The sequence below is a fragment of the Apteryx rowi genome, unplaced genomic scaffold (genome assembly GCF_003343035.1).
Source record: "Apteryx rowi isolate R43461 unplaced genomic scaffold, aptRow1 scaffold_64, whole genome shotgun sequence".
NCBI classification, from domain to species: Eukaryota; Metazoa; Chordata; class Aves; order Apterygiformes; family Apterygidae; genus Apteryx; species Apteryx rowi.
The window spans coordinates 1045810-1068050 of record NW_020450916.1 but is presented as its reverse complement, the minus strand read 5'-3'; the positions used below and the strand labels follow the sequence as shown (position 1 = coordinate 1068050).

At 41.4% G+C, this 22241-nt stretch overlaps 1 protein-coding gene across 11 annotated transcripts in view; it reads right to left on the bottom strand.

Annotated features, from left to right (window-relative positions):
• FOXN2 (forkhead box N2) overlaps positions 1-22241 on the bottom strand; it is a 45762-nt gene that overhangs the window by 22648 nt on the left and 873 nt on the right. For 2 of the 11 annotated variants that reach the window (XM_026084425.1, XM_026084436.1), the window contains exon 2: positions 2626-3176. In XM_026084425.1, coding sequence (XP_025940210.1) covers positions 2626-3162 — 537 coding nt within the window. In that variant the 5' untranslated portion in view covers positions 3163-3176. Of the gene's footprint in view, positions 1-2625; positions 3177-4608; positions 5142-5741; positions 6420-7324; positions 7348-10290; positions 10345-17798; positions 17856-21018; positions 21034-21270; positions 21834-21887; positions 21909-21951; positions 22137-22241 lie in introns of those variants that run through there. The other 9 variants (XM_026084426.1, XM_026084427.1, XM_026084434.1 and 6 more) reach the window with 9 other exon arrangements.

The following is a 22241-nucleotide window of genomic DNA, read 5'->3' as shown; positions in this document are numbered from 1 at the left end:
CCACGGAGTAGCAAGAAGCTAAGCCAAAAGGTGATGTTCAGCTTTTACTGATGCCTGCTGAGCTCCCCACTATACATCTAGGACATCTATATCCAGAGGCTGTTAAACATGCCAGACATTGCATGCATTTCTGATAAAAAGCCTGTTACCATTTAGGCTATTGTTCAAGCTCTCAGGTTCAGGATTTGTTTGTTGTTGTTTTTGGTATGTTTTTCAAGTCAGAGCTATCTCCTTGAGGAGCAGGATGGGAAAAGAGAAGTCACTAGTAAAATCATTTAAGTCAGTAGAAGAAATAATTTATACAGAAAAGAGTATGCTTGAGTTAAGGGGATCTTTACATGTAGCTTGTGTCAAAGAGACTGTACTATACACAGATACACATCCTTACCATAAAACCCAGCAATGTTATGACAGAGGTTAAAGCAATACAGTATATTAAATGCAAGAATTAAGACAGTTATTTGAAAGTTGGAACTGCATTAAGTGTAAGGAAGGTCACAAGTGRAAGTCAGGTTAGTGTTCAAGACAGCTTTCAGATTGAGAAGCATACCCTAACTCAGTGCCTCTATTTAATTTTCCTACAAGAATTTAGATGTTTTTCTTATAGTAAAGAAAAAAGGAGAAAACAAGAACTTTCAGTGGAACAGTTGATGTTGACAGTGAATGAATGAGAAAGCTTAGGTACATGAGAGTACAGAACAGGAAAGACAGTCAAATACAATTTGAGCAGGATGCATCTCAGAATGAATGGAGTTTGTAAGTAAGAATTTCTGGCATCAATGAGTTCAGCAAAGCGCTGAGAAAATTAGAATATACCTGAATTAAAGGTAAGCCTATGTCATCTTAGTTTGACCTAGTTTTTCCTGACAAGATCCCTGATTCACGTTCTGACGTTCTGCCACTACGCAGCCTTGTGAATCACAACTGTACTGTTAATGGGCCTTACAGCCAGCGAATCCCTGTCTCGTTTTGCTGCAGGCGGTAAAAAGTCTTTGTTGAAGGCAGCGGAGAAAGAGGGAAAAGGATTACCTCCTGGGTCTGCCTAGGCTGTGCAAGGGAACACAGCGAACAAATGCCCCAAACTAGCTCAGATCTGAGCCAGTGCTACAGTTACTGTACGGACTTGGGTCTAGCTTTGTAAATACAGTGTGTCTTTAAGCTAATATACCCTACACATGACTAAGCTCGCATCCAAACTGGCAAAATCCACATGGTATTGTGCCACACCATATCAGCTGATACCCAAGCTGGTAAGCTATTTGGTATCCCTGCAATCTATTGAATTTCACAGTATGACTGTAGTCATAGCTATGCTAAAAAAGCAGTGAAGAAGGAACATGCCTAGAAATTTTGGCATGTAAAAATATAGAGAACACCAGTTTAAGTCATTAGGAAGGATCAGCCCTTTCAATCACACACACACACACACACACTGCACCATTTTGTTAAAGAATAGCCAGTGGCAGTAGAATATAATTATTCCTTGTATATTGGCCAGTCTGTATGGATACATTTGCGTTTTTTTTTTTTCATTAAACAGCAAGAGAGCCAGTAGAAAAGGCAGAAATTTTAAAAGTAGGAGTGCTACGGCAGCACAGGCTGTAATCCCAATTCTTGCAGGCAAGGCAATGTCAGTCATCTTAGTCCTTGTTCATAACTCCCATTGGCTTCTGTGCCCTCCAGCCTGTCCTCTGCATTTTATTGCCTCCCTTAGCCTGTCCATGTCTGCCTTCTCTTCCTCAGTCCTCTGTGCAGGCATCATGTGTCTCACTTAACTTCTTTCATGTTATTCCTGTTGACAGAGCAACAACGATTTCACATGCATGTGGAGGTGAAGGGAAAGGGAAAAGAGAGTCCCCACGACCCCCAGCCTGGCACCTCGCACCACAGCAATCACAGGCTGCTTGAGGAAAACGCTCCTTCCACTATGGGATATAACAACATGCTCACTGTAGGTACAACTTCCAGAGTTTTAATTGTCATGTTAACAGACCTGTGTTGAACACATGCAGAACACCTATTCAGAAGCTCATGAGCGAGCCAGGTACAGCTGTATGATTGCTCCAACAACAGTCCCCTGTCAGAGAGACCCTAACAATACACCCTCCCTAGCCATCAGGGAGCCCCATGCCAATTCCAAATCCCACAGATGACACAGTTCACTTCCACAGTTCACAGAATATTAGCATGGACAGAAAACATATTTTATTTTCTTCATCCTCAGATAAATGAGTTTCTCAAAGGCAAAAAAAAAAAGATTCAGCAAAAAGATCTCTTAAGACAGATGTCTAAAATTTCAGGCTGAATGCCACAGCCTGACAAAATTATAAATAAGTGCAAGCAGGGTCTCTTACAGTAACATGTTAGCCAACTTTAGAAAGGATGTATCACAGCTAGCTCCGCCCCAGTCAGTACCAAATAAAAACACAGGATGACAAAAATCTCTTTGTAATTTGTCAGAAGCGGCATTTCTAAACCATCTACAGTTGCAAATGAAGTGTTAAGTCATATGATTTCAACACACAACTGTTTTATACATAGAAAAAAAAATTCTTAAGAACATCAGTCGTCTTCATCTCCCCGTCAACTTCAAACTTACTACACTTCCTTCCCCCCAAGTCTCACCTTGCCATGGCTTCTCTCCACCTTTCGGAAACATTTGTTCAAGGAAAGGTTGTGTCGGACAGAGTTCTTCCACCCTGTAGGTGCTGTGGCAAAGTAGGGGAAGCGCTCCAGAATCCAGCTGTAGATCTCTTTGACCGGCAAGCTCTTATTTGGAGAATGTTCAATAGCCATATAAATGAGAAGGCTAAAAGAGTAAGGGGGTTTGGAAGTTGTTGATTTTTTTTCCAGATTCTGGTAGCAAGAAGGTGAGAAGGATGGCACACTATCACCCTCAATGTCATATAAAGGGCTGACAATGGGAAGACCCTCACTTCCGAGACTGAAGTTTGTTAGAAGATTAGTACTTTCATGTAGCCAGTTCAAATTTGTGAGCTCATCGTCTGTCGAATCGCTGTCCACTACAGTGGCCTTCGGCCTACCAGCATCAACTGCTTCGGGCAAACTTCCCATCCTGTGAAACTGTCTTAATCCTGCAGCTCTTTCTGCTCCTGGTGTTTCAGCTTTCTTATCTGGAGTCATTCCAGTGACTGGACCCATTTAGTTTTATTGGTCTGCAATAAAGAAAACAATTAGAAATCAATGTAAACTTTAGAAATTTTATTCTGTTGCAACCCACCAAACCATCAAAACCCAACAGGAAGGCAAAGCTGTACCAACCCCATACTGTACAAGAATACAAGCATCCAAAGAGAGCCCTTGTAGTAACCTTATGAGCACTTGCTAACTCTCCCCAGTTTATAACCAAAACTTATGTTAAGCCCTTGGAAACTGCTATATCTATCTTTAAATTCCAATTTGGATACAAGAAGAATAGCTACTTTGATGTCACCATCTAAAAAAATTTGAAAAGGAGCTTAACAAGTAGGCTCTAATCCACTCAGTTCTCACTTTAGTTGTTTAATTATACTCATCATATTGTAAATTAACCCTATCTAGAAGTGTTTGACTTAGGTCCCTAAAGAAGAAAAAATAACTTGCAGAACTTAAATCACTGTAAAAGTGAGTTTATGGTCTCAGATCAAATTAAGTCATTACACACAGCGCCCCCTCCCCCCCAAACACACAGGTATGTCACAGTCATGCCTAAGTACTCCCTCTCTTTTCTGTCAGGGGAAGACTTGGCCAGCTGATCAATTCAGCTAGTTCCTGCACAACTGCCCAGGTTTAAAAAGAAAGATGCAGCCCCCTTCCTTTCAATCCCCAAGGCGTTGTTGCTTTAACCCAGATTCTTTTGCAGAACTGGTTAGCATCACTCAGAGGAACACTTAAACCAGCAGAACTGAGGCTGGCGTAATCAACTCTGAACAGGAAAGCACTATCAGCTGAGAGAGCCACTCAGATTTGTCACAGCCATTATGTTTGACCACATGCTTTACATTTTTGCCTAAATTTAAAATATTAAAATATTTTATACATACATACACACACATATACACTGTACGTATGTATGTGTGTATATGTGTATATGTGTATGTGTATATGTGTATGTGTATATGTGTATGTATATCTGCCACCTAGAAGGCATGGTCTGGCAGTCCATCCTACAGAAGAATTACACAAACAAAAATTATTCTCTTGCTTGTATAGTTTTAAAAGGGGTGTCACACTATGAACTGTCCTGTTAACCCTTCACTCGCTCGTCAAGGGGTCATCTAGCAAACTGTATTATACTGACAGCTGTTTTCTTCTGCTGATGTAACCACATTTGAGCTTCTCTGCACCTAAAGCATTGGCAAACATAGCTGTATCAGAAGCACAGACCAACAAAACCACTTTACAGACGTGGCTACATCAGCATGTTATAAACGCAAGGCACTCCTACTATGGATGAAGTTTATCGGCAAAGCTTGGGGCGGGGGGAGGGGAACAGCTCCTTGTCCCAGTATTTGTGATATTAYTCTGGTAGGATGCTCCAGCTCCTGCTCCAACAGCTCAACTGCAGAAGAGAGAACAGGCTAGGATAGTTTTCATACCACATCTCACCAGACAATTCCATGCAACTTATTGCATGCTTTCTTAAAACAGCTTTTGTAGGACTTTCTGTAAACATATGGTTTAGTGCACTTGTATCTTCTCCTACAAAGGAAGTGGGGGGCAAGCAACTGGCCAGCTTTGCTGCAAAGGTCTTGCTGTCCCACCTGTAAAATCATATTGACATCTGGTTCCAATCTGACAATCCCACCATACACATACTCAACTGTTCTTGCGGCAATCGTTGCATCAATCTGGTTGAAAGTTTGGTGAAGTTCTCTACTACACTCCTTTATCTAACTCCTGATTAGCAAGGGTATATAACTCTGGGCAATCACAGAAAGAAAAATACCCCCCACCCCCAGAGAGGCACTAGAATATCTAGGCACTGAAAGACTTAATGGTGCCCTTCTCCTTTAGCATTACCATTTCTGACAGTTTGTGGCTTGTCATTTCTAGTAGCTTGAGCAATAAGACAGACATAACAAGGTTCACGCTGCCTGAATAGCTGTTGGTGTAGGAAAAATATCAGCACACAATTATATGTGGCATTGTGTAGACCCCATAAAAAAAGATGTCTGTGCCTATCGCTGCTGCACAAGCAGACTCAGAAAGAGATGAAAATATAGACACATATGTATACATATATGAAAATGAAAAACAAATAATCCTGGGAAACAAACAACAAAAAAAATGTCAGATAAAGACTACTGCTACCGAGATTTTATACATACATAAATTGTCCCAAACATTATTATTGGAGCACTCCAGTCTGTGGGATATATTTATTCATGCAAAAGTTGGGCCTTCTATTTCAAGGACAAATTAGGAGGTTTATTAGCCACTTGATTTTTCTCATTTTAGAGAAGTAGAGTGCCATGAGAGATGAAGGACTGATAGGGCGACATAAAAATGCAGAACGGCTCCAGTTGAGGAATACATCCACTTTACGCTCCCTACCAGAAGCCAGAGGTCAGAGCACAGCCAGCATGATGCCAATCGCTGTTGCACACCCAGGCCCACAGCCTCCACCTCGCAGGGCGCAYGCAAGTCACCCTGAGACACAGTTCCTCCTCCCCCTCCAGAAAATGGATGGTGTTTCCTATCAGCAAATTCTTCTCCTCTCTTCATCCATTCTTCCTCACCAGCTATTTTAAAGATCTCCTCATCATTTCCAACCCCTTTGGTCAGAGGACTATCTGATCCGGAGCAACAGAAGATCCAGATCCTGCAGCAGGTGACGTGCTACCTGGTTGTGCTGAGCAAGGTGTTGAGCAACTTCTCCCTGTTTTTCAGAAAACAAAATCTCCCTGAGAAAGCCCACTGCTCCCGCTCTGCAAGAGGAATTGCCACAGCAGAGTGCAGCTAGGAAGGGAAACTCGCCCCCTTCGAACCAACCCGCAGGTGACCACGCCACGGCCTGTGCTGCAGCTGCAGGCAGAAATCCCTCCCAAGAGCAAAAACGGTCATTTCCCTACAGCCCATATCCTAAGAAGGGCTGTTGGGGTAATCTGACCTCTGTTTTAACAACAACTTCTGTACCTATGCTTTCTAGTACTAGTGCTGGGAACCATCCCCAAATTTGCTATTTATGTGGAGGGACTGGCATGATTAACTATTAGCTCAGTCACTAAAAAGTTTAAAGCAACCTGAACTGCTGAAATAGCTTGTCAAAAATAACTTTGCCCTCCCTGCAGTTTACTTCTCCCTCAAGCCATCAGAACAGATTTATATTGGCAGTCAGTGAACATTGGCTTTCAACAGACCAATTTATACATATGTCTAAACTGTTTACTTTTTGAATCCTTTCTTAAATTAAAAAACAAACAAACAAGAAAAGGGCTAATGATATAATTCATATGGTGAGACAGACCCAAATCCTGCTGCAATATGGGTTTCACCATTTTCTTTACAACGAGTAACTTTACTTCCTTGTTCTGCTCCTCTGTAGCCAGCTATGTACTAGTTTGCACTACTCAGCTGTATAGTAGTAATTTTAGTACTCAGTTCACATTACAGGAAAGATCCCTTTGTGAATCTTCAGCCAGCACAGTAGATCAAAAGCAGGCATGTGCACACATGCAAACAAGTTTGAGGTTGCTCCATTCCCTTTGTGAACATGGGGCAATAAAGTCTAGTTTATAACACAAATATGAGCTTGACACTCTGAAAGTCTTTTCAAAGATAGAGAGGGAAGAAAAACATTAACTTAATTAAATTGTCATTAAAAATCAGGTGGACATTGTGGTGTCAAGATGCTATTTGTTTGTATGTTATTATGTGTTAGTAGAGAGTCATTAGAATAATTAATTCCCTCCTTTAAAAGAAAATCATTTGCAAACAATATACTTACAGTGGAAAAAGTATGCAAACGTGTTTCACTTAATACGAGCACTACCAAAAGCTACCTATATGTTTCATATTATCTTCCTAGTGCCCAGTTTGCCACCTCACACATCCTCCCCATGGACACATCAGCAGAATTTAAAATATTTTCTAAAATGTTATAAAGGCTATTAGGCTATTATGGGCTAATAAATAGGAAAAAAAGATTACAGTTCCATAACTACTGCAGTTTTTAAAGGGTGTTCTTCAGTGGTCTAAACTGAATTCTGCATCAAGGAACATTTAAATATGGAAACAGCAAAATCTGTAATAGGAAAAGTTATTTTTAATAAAATCATACTTATCTCCAGAAAGACAGCATCAAAGTTCTCAGTTGAATCACCTGTTTGTGATGGTCCTTAATGTTCCACACCTCATTAGTGTTACCGCATTGGAGTTAACAGGTATTCTCTCAAATGCATAGTCTCAGCCCCAATTCAGTAATGTACTTTATAACACAATATTCTGCACTTGTTTTTCTTTATCTCAGAGCAGAATATTCTAAGCTTTAATTCTGTCAATTTTACTATGGCCTGCTACTGTATCAGCCCTAAGCAATAACTGACATTGGCAGCCATCCCACTGCAAAGAATTGCAAAGCCATAAAAAGCTCACCCTTTCTCTAGGCAGAGATAATTTACCCCAGCTTCAAGGGGTACTCCACAGAGGAGCTCATTAAAAGACAAACTTCTTTGCACCTCCTCAGCTCTCAAGCACCTAAGCACCATGAAGACTATAGGAATCACTTTAACTATTCAACTGGCAGAGCACTGCTTTCTCCCCAATAGCACTGTCACTGGAGTGCATGTGAAGGGACACAGTGGTCAGTTTAATTCACACCCGCTTCCTAGAGCCCTCATCATTCACAGCCACTTAAGGACATGTGAAATTCACTATGTGTTTCTCTACGTATATACTCTACTAGCCTGTAAGCATATGCAACTATAAAAATATAGCTTATAAATTGTCATTTCCAAGATTATCACTTGCAGTATTTTTGTTTTAATATTTTACATAAGGGTCCTATGACTCACCAAAGCAATCTTTGCTATGAGCTAACAAGGTCTTGCAGAGAGGGATGATCATGATAGGAAGAGCACAGTACGAGCAATGAGAGCATAGTGTGAGAGAAGTAAAGGCCACGAAAGCACTCCACCAATTTGGACATTGCGATAAAACTGTACAGGCTTGGACCTTCAGACTTTTTCCTAATGTTTGTCACAATTATCTGTTAGAAAGGTTAATGTAAACCAGGTCAGAGGTAGCCACCAGGACGTGCTCTCCACAGTGCTCCCATCCAAGCTGAGCAGTACCAATATAAAATAGTGGGGGGGGAGAGGGAAATCTAGTAGAAAAGCAAGGTTCAGAACACATATGAGTGTTGTAAGGCCACTCAGTGCAATTTATCTTCCACTCTTATTTTCCTACTGCCATCTCCTCTGCCTCTTAAACTACTTCAGTGTTAGAAAGCCTTGTAAGAAAACACCTCTGAATGGCATGCATCTGCTGAACTCAAGAGACACACTCCATTTCCCTGTCCTCCTGCTGTCCCTGAGCCCCATCTTGCCAAAGGAGGATGACAGATGGCAACCATTTAACTGACCTCTCCAATTGGCATTTTGAATGCCCAGAAACTCACTGCAATTCCCACGGTGACAATCCCAACCCTGAAAGCGGTGCCAGAACACACTCTCTAGCCTTCTACATCCAAAAATAAAACAAACAATCTGTTCACTTGCTTTAAGCACAGGTCTAAAAATGTGCCAGTTTACACTGACTCTGTCCTATCAGCTTTGCCCTATCAATAAGTACATAGTAACACAGCATACTGTGATTAATATTAACACTTGCAACTGAAAGCAGACGCCTAAGGCATCTAAACCCTATGGAATTCAAGCATCCACCTCTTGTAGGCACCTTCAGAAAAAAGCCAATCGAAACACCTACTCCTCAAACACAAAGCACTACAATGGACATAAACAGTATTTTGCTATATATTCATATACAGAGAACTATGGTAAGARGATTAAAAGTGAAGTTAATCAAGGTTGTGTGAACAAAAGTTAGGAAGCATCAGAAATAAGGCAAGAGAGATCACCTTCTTTCTAACATTCCTGTGATTTTTGTATCACGTGAGGGCTCATGGAAAAGCTAGGAACAGGCCTCAATTCTAGTAAATACAAGTCCAGCATCTGAAACCTTATTAAGTCTTTGCTCTGTGCCGTCCTCCAAGCCACTCACTACCCAAACAACGAGGCAGAGTCCAAAGGGCAGATTACGGCTGTAGGTGTGCTCAGAGTGCTCAGGTTTGGAGAGGCCTTAAGACACCAGAGGATGATATTCAATGTCACAAGACAAACAGCGCACTGCTGTTACTTAAGAAACCAATCCAGTATTGCCCAGTAATTTCTAGTTCATTAGAAATCAAAGAGTTACTAACTAATGCAAGCTTGTATTACACACTGAAGACAAAATTTCAGTCATGAGAGCACAGACCAAATGATCCAACTGTGCTTGCAGCAAAATCAGAGGCTGGGCAACGGCACCTTTAGTCCCCAATTACTGTACCCTGCACACACATAACGAGCAGGGACGCCTGCTTTTTTTCTTGAGCAATGAACTCTTAGTTGAAAAATCCTCAACAATCCAGATACCAAGTTCAAGGAAAATCTGTCTCCTCTAAACACAGAGGGCATCTCTCTGCGTATCTGTTTCCGATGCATGGCCTGGAAGAGGCATGTCATTCTTGACATTCATCCTCTCCCCGTTTCCTTCTTCCCCTGCCAAAACACACAACAAAAACAAGGCCTTCACCCTTAAAAGTTTCTCCCCACCTAGTTATGGTTTCGTGGATGTACTAATTCTATTTTAAATGAATGAAGTATTTAACTGTTTTGATTTTTACCATTTGCTTGCTTATAATTTAAAAAACAAAAATATCATACTGAAAACTGACAATCTTCCTGAGGCCTTGCACTCTCAGAATTTGTTCCCATGAGCATCAGAAAAGCAGATGAGCAAAGGTGTTTAAGGCCTGCTGACTTATACACAATCAACTATCAAATCTCCTGAAAATTATGTCTATGAACAAGATTTTCACAAGGTGGGTAAAAAAAGTTATATATGCACAGCCTCATGATTTTGTTTACAGCATTTTAACCCAAAAATAGAAATTAGAATTATTTCTCCAATATGTTTTGATTTGCATATAAAATGTGATGTTTTGCTAAAGGCAAGGTGAATAAATTTTCCTCTGATCTAATATTATTCTATTATCTCTGTTAAATCTTCCATAGAGGAAACACACACATCTAGAAATGCGGCACCATCTGGCTAGGAATAGCTGCTGTTCTGAAGTAATAGGATATGAATTTCCTTCTTTCCTGTAAGAAGGAAGAAAAGAAAAAAAAATCAGCAATACAAAAATAAATGCTTAGAGAAGATGATAGTTTTTTGCCATCTTCTTTCAAACTTCCTAGCAAAACTAAGTTTGAGAAAGGCTGTGGAAGCTGCAAGGTATTCAGTACAGTGGATAAAATCTGCAGTTAAACCAAGTTTGTGCATTCCTATATAACGCTACTACAACTTCACTTTGATTAAAGATATTAAGCACTGCTATGCTCTACCACAGAAATGAATAATTTGTGAGTATTTTATGAAAACAAAGCTTCATTACTTTAAACCAACTGTTTAATAAAACTGGAATTCAGCCTGAACATGTACTCTTACAAGCAGTAAACTACAACACACTACAGCCATAAGCAAAGCCAGAGCACTGCTGTTGCAGTATGTGTGATCCCTGGGCAAGCTGAAGGGAGCCACGTCCCCTTTCCCTCCTGCTCCTCTTTCTTCTTCCAAACATATGATCCTACTCCCTTCCGTGCACCACTTCTGGCATGTCAAACCCTTCACTGAACAGATTTAACAGAGGAAAACTTTCTGCTACACACACAGAGACACACAAACACACTCACTTTTGGGATAGTCTTCTGCTCCTTTACCGAGTTAGACCCCCTGGGAGCCAGTCTGACAAATACTAGAGGTAGCATAAAGCGAGGCAAGAAGCATGGAGCAAGGGGAAAAACAAGAGTGGAAATTCCTCATCTCAACATCGGTGAGTTGCTGACACCACAAGAAGCCACCCTGACACAACAGATGTTGTCAGACGGCTATCAGTGAGTTTGTTATCTTCTGCAGGATTAGCGACAAGACATTTGCTAACAGATCTTTAGGAGCTAGGAACCAGCTCTACCCTGTGCCAACTTAAAGGCAGTAGTTTTTGTCACTTCCTCTGCATAAGTGCTAGAGTTTGCAAGGTTTCTCAAGTTCAGTAAAGCTGCTGTTATTACCCTACAAGAAATTCATCCCTTAGTCTGTAAACTGAATTGCCAGATGTCCTGCCTAGAAAGCCATCAAACTGATGTAAAACACAAAGCCTGATTTTGCCAGCAGACCGTTCCTGAAGAAGTCTCAGCTCTGGCAGGAGCCAGGTCCCAAAGACAGCATTATTACCTTTTCCAAAACCACAATGTACAGCTGTCATTTTATTATAGCCGCTACTCACAAAGCACAGCTGGGAGAGAGAGCTGACTTCTTTTCAACTTAGAAGAGGGACTTTTCTTTCTGGTAGAGCGCTGCACACAGCCTAGGCCTCTTACTGCTAAAAGACAGAAGTGGTATTCCTCTGCAAGTTTCACAAGTACTGTGGGATAAACTTCCCTTGCAGTCAACATCAYCAAACTGTTTTGTACGTCTGCTAACAGGCCCTGCTAATGTCATCGGTGCCGAAACAACAGGGGAACTTCCACAAAGTGAACTAGGTTCGCCCATCTACCCAAAGCTGAAAGTGGGATACCTCTTACAGAGCCAGTCCTAGGAAACTAGGACCATTTTGACCACCACATTATTAAAGCTGTCCTAGGGCTATCAGCTCTAGGACTGGTAGGAATTTAGAGACAGAAGCACTTTGAAAGCCACACGATGAATGAATGGTACCCAGCATGGAGCAGGAGGAGTTGCCATGCTCTGGCTGCCCAGACAAGAGGAACGGGGCAGCTGAAGCTCTGGACCTGGCTGACTTCAGCCATGGACACCGGGCACTAGCCTGGATTCGCACCGAGCTAGCCGGCAAGTCCACCTGCGCCGGGTCTCGTACACATGCCCAATGCTCACCCAGCCAGGCCTTCTGGCACAACCCAGGGCCTCGTCGGCCATCACCAGCCCCTCGGCTGACCCCGGTTACTGCCCGGAATCTGCCCCRTACCTGCTGCCGGGGCGGGCAGGGGTGGCCGGCCTGGGGCCTCAGGCAGGCGGCGGTGAGACTGCGGGCACCTCTGCAACGCAACAGAGCAGGCCGGGAAACGCCGCTCACGTCACCTGTCTGCCTGCACCAACCCACTTGAGAGCAGCTACTCGATCGCTTTGCTGTGCATCCTGCCACTTGCATCTCATGCAGTGAAGTGCCACCTGCACCATGAACCTGTATGTTCTGCATACGCTTGTGCTGTATATCCACTTACCACTTCACAAAACATCAACTGCACCAAGAGACCAAACATTACCCACGTGTTAGACTACCACTATAGATAGCCATATGAAAGTGATTTTGCCATGTAATACTATAAAGAATTCAGTGTTCACCATAACCAACCATAAACCAAGAACAACCAACCATAAACCAAGAACATCCTGAGGCTTATTTTGTGCCAAGTTATTGTGCTAACAGAGCTGCAGCTTGACCGGTCTTCTCTTTTCACAGAAGTACACAATTGTACTTGAAGTACAGTAGCATCAAATTTAAAGGTGCCATACAGCATCCACAGGTACAGCGATACCTCAGGTTAGGACAACCTTCTCCAGAACTAAATATATGTTTTTATTTCTGTAGGACTAGAAAAGCAACTAGGTCACCTAAACTAGTATATTTGGGAAGACACAGAACTTGGTAACAGTGCAGCAATTCCTTGATGGACTTAAAAAAAAAAAAAAATTAAAAAAAATTACTACGTATTGTCCAAGTCTGACGAGGAGGAAATAATTTTGATCCAGGAGAAAAGATTTTTAACCTCGCCACAGCTATGGCAAATGAAAGCAGCTTTGTAACTGTGCTCTCTGCAACAAGTTCAGGGCATGCAGCCTTAGTTATAAAACAGTCATATTTGTGTGGTCTACACACAAGTTTTTTTAATCGACATATTTAAGCTCTGTGAGAGTATTAAACAACAAAAAAAAMCCCTTAAAAATAGTACATGCTTTTTGCATGCAAGCAGCTACACCAATATTAAACTCTTCTATTGATTTTGCTTATTTCTGTGCATTTACCAGAAGTGTATCTACATCAGGGATTATACTTACTTAAATATGTCAGTGTACACATAGTGCTGTTAAAACAGCACAAGAATTTCATGTATAAATGACTGCCACTACTCACATATGCAAGTTTATTGTAAACTTTCAAGTCAGCATGCATGCAGCCTAGGACCAATTAAAAATCTGTGTGTACTAAAGGGAACAGCAACAAAAATCCTGSTCCAGCTAATGAAAAGCCAGTGACAAAAAGCTGCAAGTGGGAAGAGCGCTGCGCCCATTTGACCAGGAGCATTAAAAGCATGACACCAGACCATTTTTCCATTACGCTAACCTTCCAGCCTCCTCCCYGGCCGCCCTCCTCCTCGCCTTTGTCCCAGGCTCTCCTGCACAATATTCTGTCCATCTCACAAGAGCTGCTTTTCAGATTGGAGGTCAGATTTAAATCCCAAAAGTGCTGCAAAAGGCCTATATTTGATTACAATGCTATATGATGTCACGTATCCAAGACAACTGAGGCATTATGGTCTCCTGGGGATAAAACTGCCTCTTGGTCATAGATTTAGGCAACCCGGCATGTGACTGATCCGTTGTCTCCAGACGAAAAATGCRTGCAGCTGCACTCCCCAGCAAAGCACATCACAAAAACAAAAGGGCCACAGAGCTGTTCTCACAGGGCAGCGCACGCAGCAGCGATGACGGCCTCTCCTGCTCCTCCTGGCTTGCAAATACGGAGGGGGGGGGGGAAAATCAGAAGAATGATCATTTACAGGTTTAAAAAGGTGCTTATCATCTCATTAAAATCAGTTTGAAGAACAGAGAATCTGGAAACCTGTAGGCTTATAAATTTCTTTTTAACCTTGGTATGTGTATGGCTCAACAGAAAATAAAGGGTTTCCAGGTATTTACTGAAATATTTCCCAGCTTCTCTCATTTTTAATGACCTGTTAACGTTAATACTCTCCCGAACCCTGTGATCTAGCTAGGGGAGGGGGAAAAAACATAGTGAAAACTGATGCAAAGATCCAGTATCAGGAGAAGTTAAAAATTACTCTGCAAAATTTAAAAAGGGAAAGGAATAAAACCTTATCATAGCTCGGGGGGGGGGGGGGGGGAGGGAGAAGAAGAGACAGATTTCATTCATTTTCTAATTTATATGAAAACAAGTTTTTATTTTTTATTAAATATACATATATACAAGAGCGTTTTTGTGATTAAAATAAGTAACTTCAACGAAAACAATACTTAGACTTAGATATGAGCAGACAGCAATCCAGATTCTGTACAGATGGGCCTTTAATGTTTGGTCCCAGAATCTTTGAGCCATTTATTACAGTTCTGTCCACAAAGAATTCAAAATTGTGAAGTCCTTCCAAAGACATTAGTCAGTTTTGGATCCAGCTCCTTGTGCCTCAGATTTAAAACACGCACATTAAAACAGAATATGATACAACTATTAGATTTAACAGAAAAACTGGGAAGTAAAGAGAACAACAGCAAAACCTAAGCTATTAAAAAAAACCTTGCCGTTTCTGGAGAAAAAAAACTTGGTGTCACAGGAGAAACTGTTTTTAAGAAAAATGCTTTATTACCAGTAGTAGCTTTTCAAAAAGTATCTTCAAGTCCCACTTTTTAATTTTTTTCAGTAGAGCACTTGCTAAACAAAATAAAAAGAACATAAACCATTGATATGTTCACAACTGACCCATTTGAGCAAATGCCTTGCAAAATAATTCTGATGCTAATTTTCTTTTCAAGATAACTGACACGTCTCTTCCATCCTCTTGAAATAAAAGTGAATATTCTCATTGCTATGTTTCAGATTGTCATCAGTAACAATTTACTAACATTAGAAAACATACTATCTTCTTCATGCAGCTTTTCTGCCCTCTCCAGCATTAAAATACCAGAACTCCCGAGTTTCAGCTGAAAACCAACGATTTGAAGCTTTATCTGAAGTGAGCCTGTGCAAGATTCAAGAGCAACATCAAAGCCATAACACAAGATAACTACTGCATTACAAGTRCAACTCTGTGAAATCACACAGCTTTCATTGATTTCTATTTTCAAGCTACTACTACTCAAGTATTCCTTACAGCCTACATTTTGATCACAGCTTTTCAAGACTCTTTGGTGCCCAGTGAGGACATGTGCTTAGACTTCTGCACTGAACTATAGTTCAGTTTCTTTCAAATGGCATCCTGAAAGCTCCATAAGCAGGACACTAAAAACGCTAAAACCTCAACATTCATTAGCATTCATATGTACTGAGACATGCCAAATATATAAGTAGTACCCACGCACATCCTCAGAAACACATGGACATTGCTTAATAAGCTAACTACTTCGACCTGTGTAGATCAACAGCAGACACAAAGAACCAATGCCAAAGTGAAGCTAAGCTCTTAGTTCTGATCCCCCTCTCCCACCTGCCCAAATCACTGGCTTCTTTCTCTTAATTTTGCTCTGCAACTGTTGAACTTGGCTTTCTATTCTGAAATTACTTTATATCAGAATAAACCCTCTATTCATAATGGCTGTGGCATAAAATTATCTTTTCTTCTATAGAGTATCCACACAACACAATGACTGGGCCAGCCAGGTTTCTTGTTTAGCAGAATTGTCCAGTTTGCCATACAGAGTCTTTTACTTTAAAGGTATACCTTCAAATGAAACACTACAGAAGATACATGGTTACTCTGAAAGCCAAGGGAAAAAAAAAAAAAAGAGGTATCTGTGTTAACAAAGCTAAACTATGAAAACACAAGATGGTATTTGACACTTCTCATATAGTAAGTTCAAAAGTCCAGAAGCATATTAGCTTGTACTTTGACTAGTCAACATTCCCAAAACAAACCAATTTGCTGATAACTGGTCTAGTGATTTTGGCTCACAGACCAGAGGCTGAGGGTTGAGTAATTATTGCTGGTGTTTGGCAACCGGCTTCCCAGCTTCCACTCAAACAGTTTTATTCTGTGCAAGTTTTTCAGTCACTAAATTCTCTTTAAAAATGGCAATAATCTTTTAGGTAACTACATAATTCCCCCAAATCTAAGCAGAACATAATGCAGCAAAAGATTGTTAAAATGAAAGTAAACAGGGGACCACACGTTAACCAGAAAACTAAAAGTAGCTACAGACTGCAAGATTGGAATGCACTAAAAATAATCTGAAAAAAGCAACAAAACTTGAGGATGGTAGCAACATAAGTTGCTACAGCAGACAGGCTTTGGGAATACATCAAGTTATACACTGTGGAGTCCACAATATAAATGTAACTGCAATTCATACAAAATACATTGGTGGGATCCCCAACTCGCATAAAATGCGTAAGCGAAATAACACCGAGATCAAGCAGCACTGGCTGAATACCACCAATCCAACACTTGCTAGAAGGAGAATGCTGTCACTGCAACGAAGTCAGAGATATGCGATGACGCTGCTGAAAGACACGTTGAACTGTGCTGATCTATCGCTTCGATGTGGAGAAACCAGGTTCAGTGCCCGTTACAGAGGAAGAATGGAGCTGCATTTTACCCACTCTCCCACAGACAGTGGCTAGTGTACAGGCATAATCATAGAAATTGGAGTCCTTAGACCTTATCTCAACCCAGCATTACAACATTATATTTCAAAATCGTTCCAGTAATAAGTTCAAAGAAGCAGCATTAGCCAATTTAGACGAGAATTACCATTCTGCAAGACAGCCAACGTACACAGGGATGGCTGACCCAAGGAAATCATATTAGGATTTTCTACCAGCAGGAACGAGGTAAAAACAAGTCTGTCACTAGCTTAAAGGAAAGAGGGGAGACAATTTCTACAGCCATAATAGCTAGTTTAAGAAAGGAGTGCCTAACACACCCTAACCTTTGAAGAAAAAAAAGATAAAGAGCTCTAAGTTTAGACCTTGAGATTTYGGGCAGTTTAAAACTGAACGTAATAGAAAAAAGCCAAAATCCACGTAATGATTTTTGGTATAAATCATCTTACGTATGCAAATTCCAAGCTTGCCTAAAATGATTCTTGTACGTAAGTAACCATTCTGTAACATGGATGTTTCTGTCCTAAACACAAGAGCTAGGCCTCCCAAGTTACCGCGTTGATAGACCTCCAGGCACTCAGCATGAAGTAGCACTCAGCAGCTCTTTTCAAGAGAGAATACACGCTCGTGTTTGCACTTCTGAAGCTATAACATTTTAAAGGAAGGAGACAAAATACCCAGAGGTCATAAGGACACTATCCGGAATCAGACAGCAGCTCTTCTGGACCAAATAATTTATTACCTAAGCATGGGCAAATTGTCTCCAACTTGTTGACTTGAATCGTATTTTGCAAGCACCCCGAGATATCACTTTACATTTTTACCTAACATGGTAAGGAAGAGAAAGAAAGTTTTTCATCCCATAATGTGCACTCAGAACATTAAGTTGGAAGGTACATCTAATACGATAGGGAATAAACAAACACATATATCACACATAAAAGCCCAGTTAAAGAAAGTGTCTCACATGATTCTTGTTTTCCTTATGAATTTCTTTTCTGGGAGCCAAGAAAGCTTCTGGTATCTGTGAAAAGGCATACACACACCACACACAAAGAAATAAGACAGCAACCAACTATTGAATTTGTTATACCAGGATATGGAAAAGGTTTACAGTTTGCAAGTGCGCACTTGTCTAAAGACAAAGCAATGCGCTCAAATGAGTCACTAAGTGCCAATGACAGCAGAATTTCTGCACAGGAAGTTACACAACACCATTTTAATTTTCAAGCAGTGAGGCATGAAAGGTAGACCAAGGCACTTGCTCAGTCCATCCATTTACCTTAAAAAAATAAAGTGGTTGTAACTAACACAGAAACATCTTCTGTACGAGCTTATACATAATATATCTCATTACATGAGAGGGGGAACAACAACAACAGCAAGCTCAAGGACCCAAATAGAAGAAAACGGACAAAATTTACACCTATGCTAAAAGGTAGTAAGTATGCACTGCTCCAGCCATAAAGCTGACAACCTTTACTCAAGGGGACAAAAAGACTGATGGGCTGCTTTTCATTGATTTACCATCTGGAGAGGAAAGCTGTATTTCTACATAGCTAACTTTCTGCCTTGGTGCCGCAGTAAGAATATCCCATTGAACAGAATGGCATAAGAGACATACAGCAACAGTGACCGTGGACAGACCATCGGACCCTTCTGTTCTGTGACCTTCTAAATTATAATCCAGCTATGCAGCTATCCAGCTTATCCTGGTGTGTTATTACTAACACAAGAACAGGTATGTGGCAAAAGCCTTCAAAGTGTCTGGCATATTTACCCCCAAAAATATCAACTCCTTTTAACCCCAACAATGAGTAGCCAAGGAATGATGATGGGGGAGGAAGGTGGAATCATAACCCTAATGAAAGAGCATACACAGTTCCACTGTTTTTATGGGAACCAATATTTCTACACAAGAACTGCATCAGTTCCTAACTGGTTTAATCTAAATCCATATATGGCACCTAAACCAAATTATCTTGTCCACCAAAAGAGTTTGCCTTTATTCAACATGCCAGGTTTTCAAGCCAACCCAGTTGAGCAAGCAGAGCCTGCATTTAATAAAGATGGTAAAAAATGAGATTCACAAGCCTCTAAGCCACTATCTTATYTCCCAGCCATGACACTTGTTTGTCCAGCTGTTTGACAGTCCTGTGGCACATCCCTGTATCTGTTAAGAGACTTACTGGACTGGCACATTCTTACACCAAGATAGTTGTTGGCAATGCTGGCACCTTTCACCACCAGCTCTCCAGGGGAAACAGGAAGGCTCTGCAAGAAGAAAAACCTCTGGCAGCTGAAGCTGCCGAATTAGTGCACTCCTTGGTTCACACCCCTTTTGGATCAAAAATATTTTACTTCTAAACTAGGGATTAATTGGTTAATTCCTACACAGCTCCTCCAGTACAGCTTAGGCTGCAGCACTTAAAGAGGTCACAATTTCATCCTCTGGTCAAGATCATGACAACAAAGACATCAAACAACAAAGACAGCAGCCAAGTTTTATTCCGGCAAAATGTCTCGGAGCACTTAGAACTGCATGCCTAAAGCGTTAGGGGTTCAGTGCCTCCAGCTCCCCAAAGTCCCTCCGCTCCCGAAAGGTGCTCTGCAACTAGAACCAACTCAGCATCTCCATCACACTCTGCAAGTGTAAACATGATGTACATTGGAGTTCAGTTTATAGTTGTATTAAAAAAAAAAAAAAAAAGATGAAAACAAAACTAGAAAACCTCTCTATGTATTTCAGGCAGCTCAGACACATGAAGTGAGAATTACTATCTCCTCCCTACTTCTGTGAAACTCAAGTAATAGCTTGACAATTGTTTTAAACCTGCATAAGCAACAGCAACCACCAGAAGAAGCATTTCTTCCCTTCTCACCACCCTGGCTGCTCATTTCCATCCTTACACAGATTCAACATTGGCATAGACATTGCTGTGGTGAACCGGATCAAAGGATGGAGCTGGAAAAAACTGAGGTCGGGGCAGAGAGGTAGGTAACCCAGACCGGTTCCTGCCTCCTTTGCCGAACAGCCACACTATGAAGAGAGCAAGGTGAGCACAGATGAGACACGGATGCTACCCTGCGAGTTTAAAGTATAAGTCAACCTCCTGCGTGAGACTCCAGAGCGAGCACACTGCTCTTACACCCTGCATGCCAGCGGTGCCTGTAACCTGAATGGAATGAAAAGAACCCAAAACACAGGCGACTTCCTACGGTCCTGCTTGGTCCTCTCAAGTGAGAGTACTTAACTGTCAAAGCATGCAGTACTTTTCCCCAGTCCACTTACCACATGTTCAGCCAGCTCCAAGATGTTGTTGATACTTACTAATAGACAAGAGATACTTAATAAGAAACATGTCACCCTAGAAATCATTTGTGACAACTCATTACCTTGTTCCATAAACAGCACAAGAGAACTGGTATATCCTGTACAGTATTTTGCAGCTAGGCATATGAAAGCTCTTCCCAACATCAGAGACAGCTGGATACAAGTCAGACCTGAGCAGAAGCCTTACTGCTGCAGCAGCATGATGCTGAGTTCAAAAATAATATACACTGCCTTTCAGCTAAGTTCATTAGCTCAAGCTCTCTGCCACATTAATTGCTACTATATGGCTTTCAGTTCAGAGCTGACTTTTTCCAGCTGTCTCAGAGTTTGGGAAATGTGAGTTGGCACCTGCCTAAAAAAATACCAAACAGACAAACTCTTGCAGGTTTTCTGACATATAATAATGCCAGTCTAATTTATCTTGCATCACATCAGATCGATGGGAGGAGGGGAAAAAAGGCCTAAAACCAACAAAACAGAAGTTGATTTAAATGATTCATGTATCAGTATATTACAACCTAACCATTACCAAAGACCATTTAAATGCAAGTCCATCAATAACAGGATTTAGGGTATGTATTGTTAAAATTATCATGACTTAGTGAGTTACCATATGTCAGCAGAATGAGTTTGTGAGGCTTCTAGACCATTCCAAATACTGAAAATACATTTTACTCTAAACACTATGAATTTAATTTAACCTAAAGTATCTGAAGTGATTTAATCTGAAGTATTTAACTTTGCAAGTGCAATAGGCTAAGAGAACAGGCACAGCTCAGTTACTCAGGGCTCCAGTGCACATGCAGAAAAAGATTAAAATGAGATGCCTGAAACTGCTACTGTCCCCAGCTACCTGCTTGAATCCTTCTGATGGACACTGCATGACCAAGGCAGAGAATAACAACTTGTTCCATCACTTCACTCCATAAAGGGTATTTTTAAGCAAACAAGACCAAAATAACACCATGCAAAATGAAGACGCAACATTATTTTGATTAGGTAACATTTACACACACACACACCCCCGAAAAAAGGAATTTAAGTAACATCAAAAGATGGCAGATAATTCTAGTTGGTTGAAAAAATAAAAAGGATAATTTCATACCTCACGCATCATTGTTTGAAGCTATTTTTCTGCTAATTCAAGGACTCAGCACTGAACTTGTGCCAAATTAGAGGACAGGCACAAACCTAATCAGGTTATCTTCACAGTCTTCGAGTAAATTAGTAGCTAAAACCACTGAATTCTATTTTATGTTTTGCATAAAATGTTTCGCACAAAATGTTATATCTAGCCAGTCACCAAGGTGGGGAGGTAAGTTTATTGGGCCCTGCTCAAGACTACTCCTTTTTTTCCCGTTTTTACTCTTTTTTTCGGCCTTAACAGAATCCAAATCTTTATGAACAAAAAATAAAACTCAGAGGCCAACAGTATTTGTACGTTTGAACAAGAATACGTTATAAAAGCAACATTACACAGTCCCTAAGCCACCAAGGTACCTGAGTGTCAAACTCCGTCTTGCACATGTAAGAGCAAGAAAATTCTGAACAAGAACGCGCAAACTCAACTTTGTGYTAAGCCTCTAACAAAAGGTTTTTGATATAATCTGTGGGACACTTTTAACGCATTTCCCTCTGCCTTTTCMCCCTCGTGTTTTTTAAAACGCAATTCTGGTATAAACAGCTTAAACGCTTGCATTCCTCTGGAAAAACCCTACCGACCTTGTCAAACGCAAAGCGGAGATTCATGCACACCGCGCACGCTAGAGCAGACCGGAGCGCTTACTGCTTATTTAAGCGAGGCACCACGACACCGGCAGCTCCGGAGTTTTATTCCTGTGATCCTGTCAGAACTCTTGAAAACGAGAAAAAAGGCCGAAAGCGCTCGCTACCGCGGCAGCCCGGCCGTGCCTCCGAGGCGCGCTCCGCAACGCGGGGAAGGCGCCAGGCTCTCAAACGAGGGCCGGGACAGGCAGGGGGACAGGCAGGGGGACAGGCAGGGGACGCCGCGCTGCGCTCTCGCTGGCCGCGGCCCGCCGGGCCAGGCCGGTGCCGCCATGAGCCGCGCAGGGACGC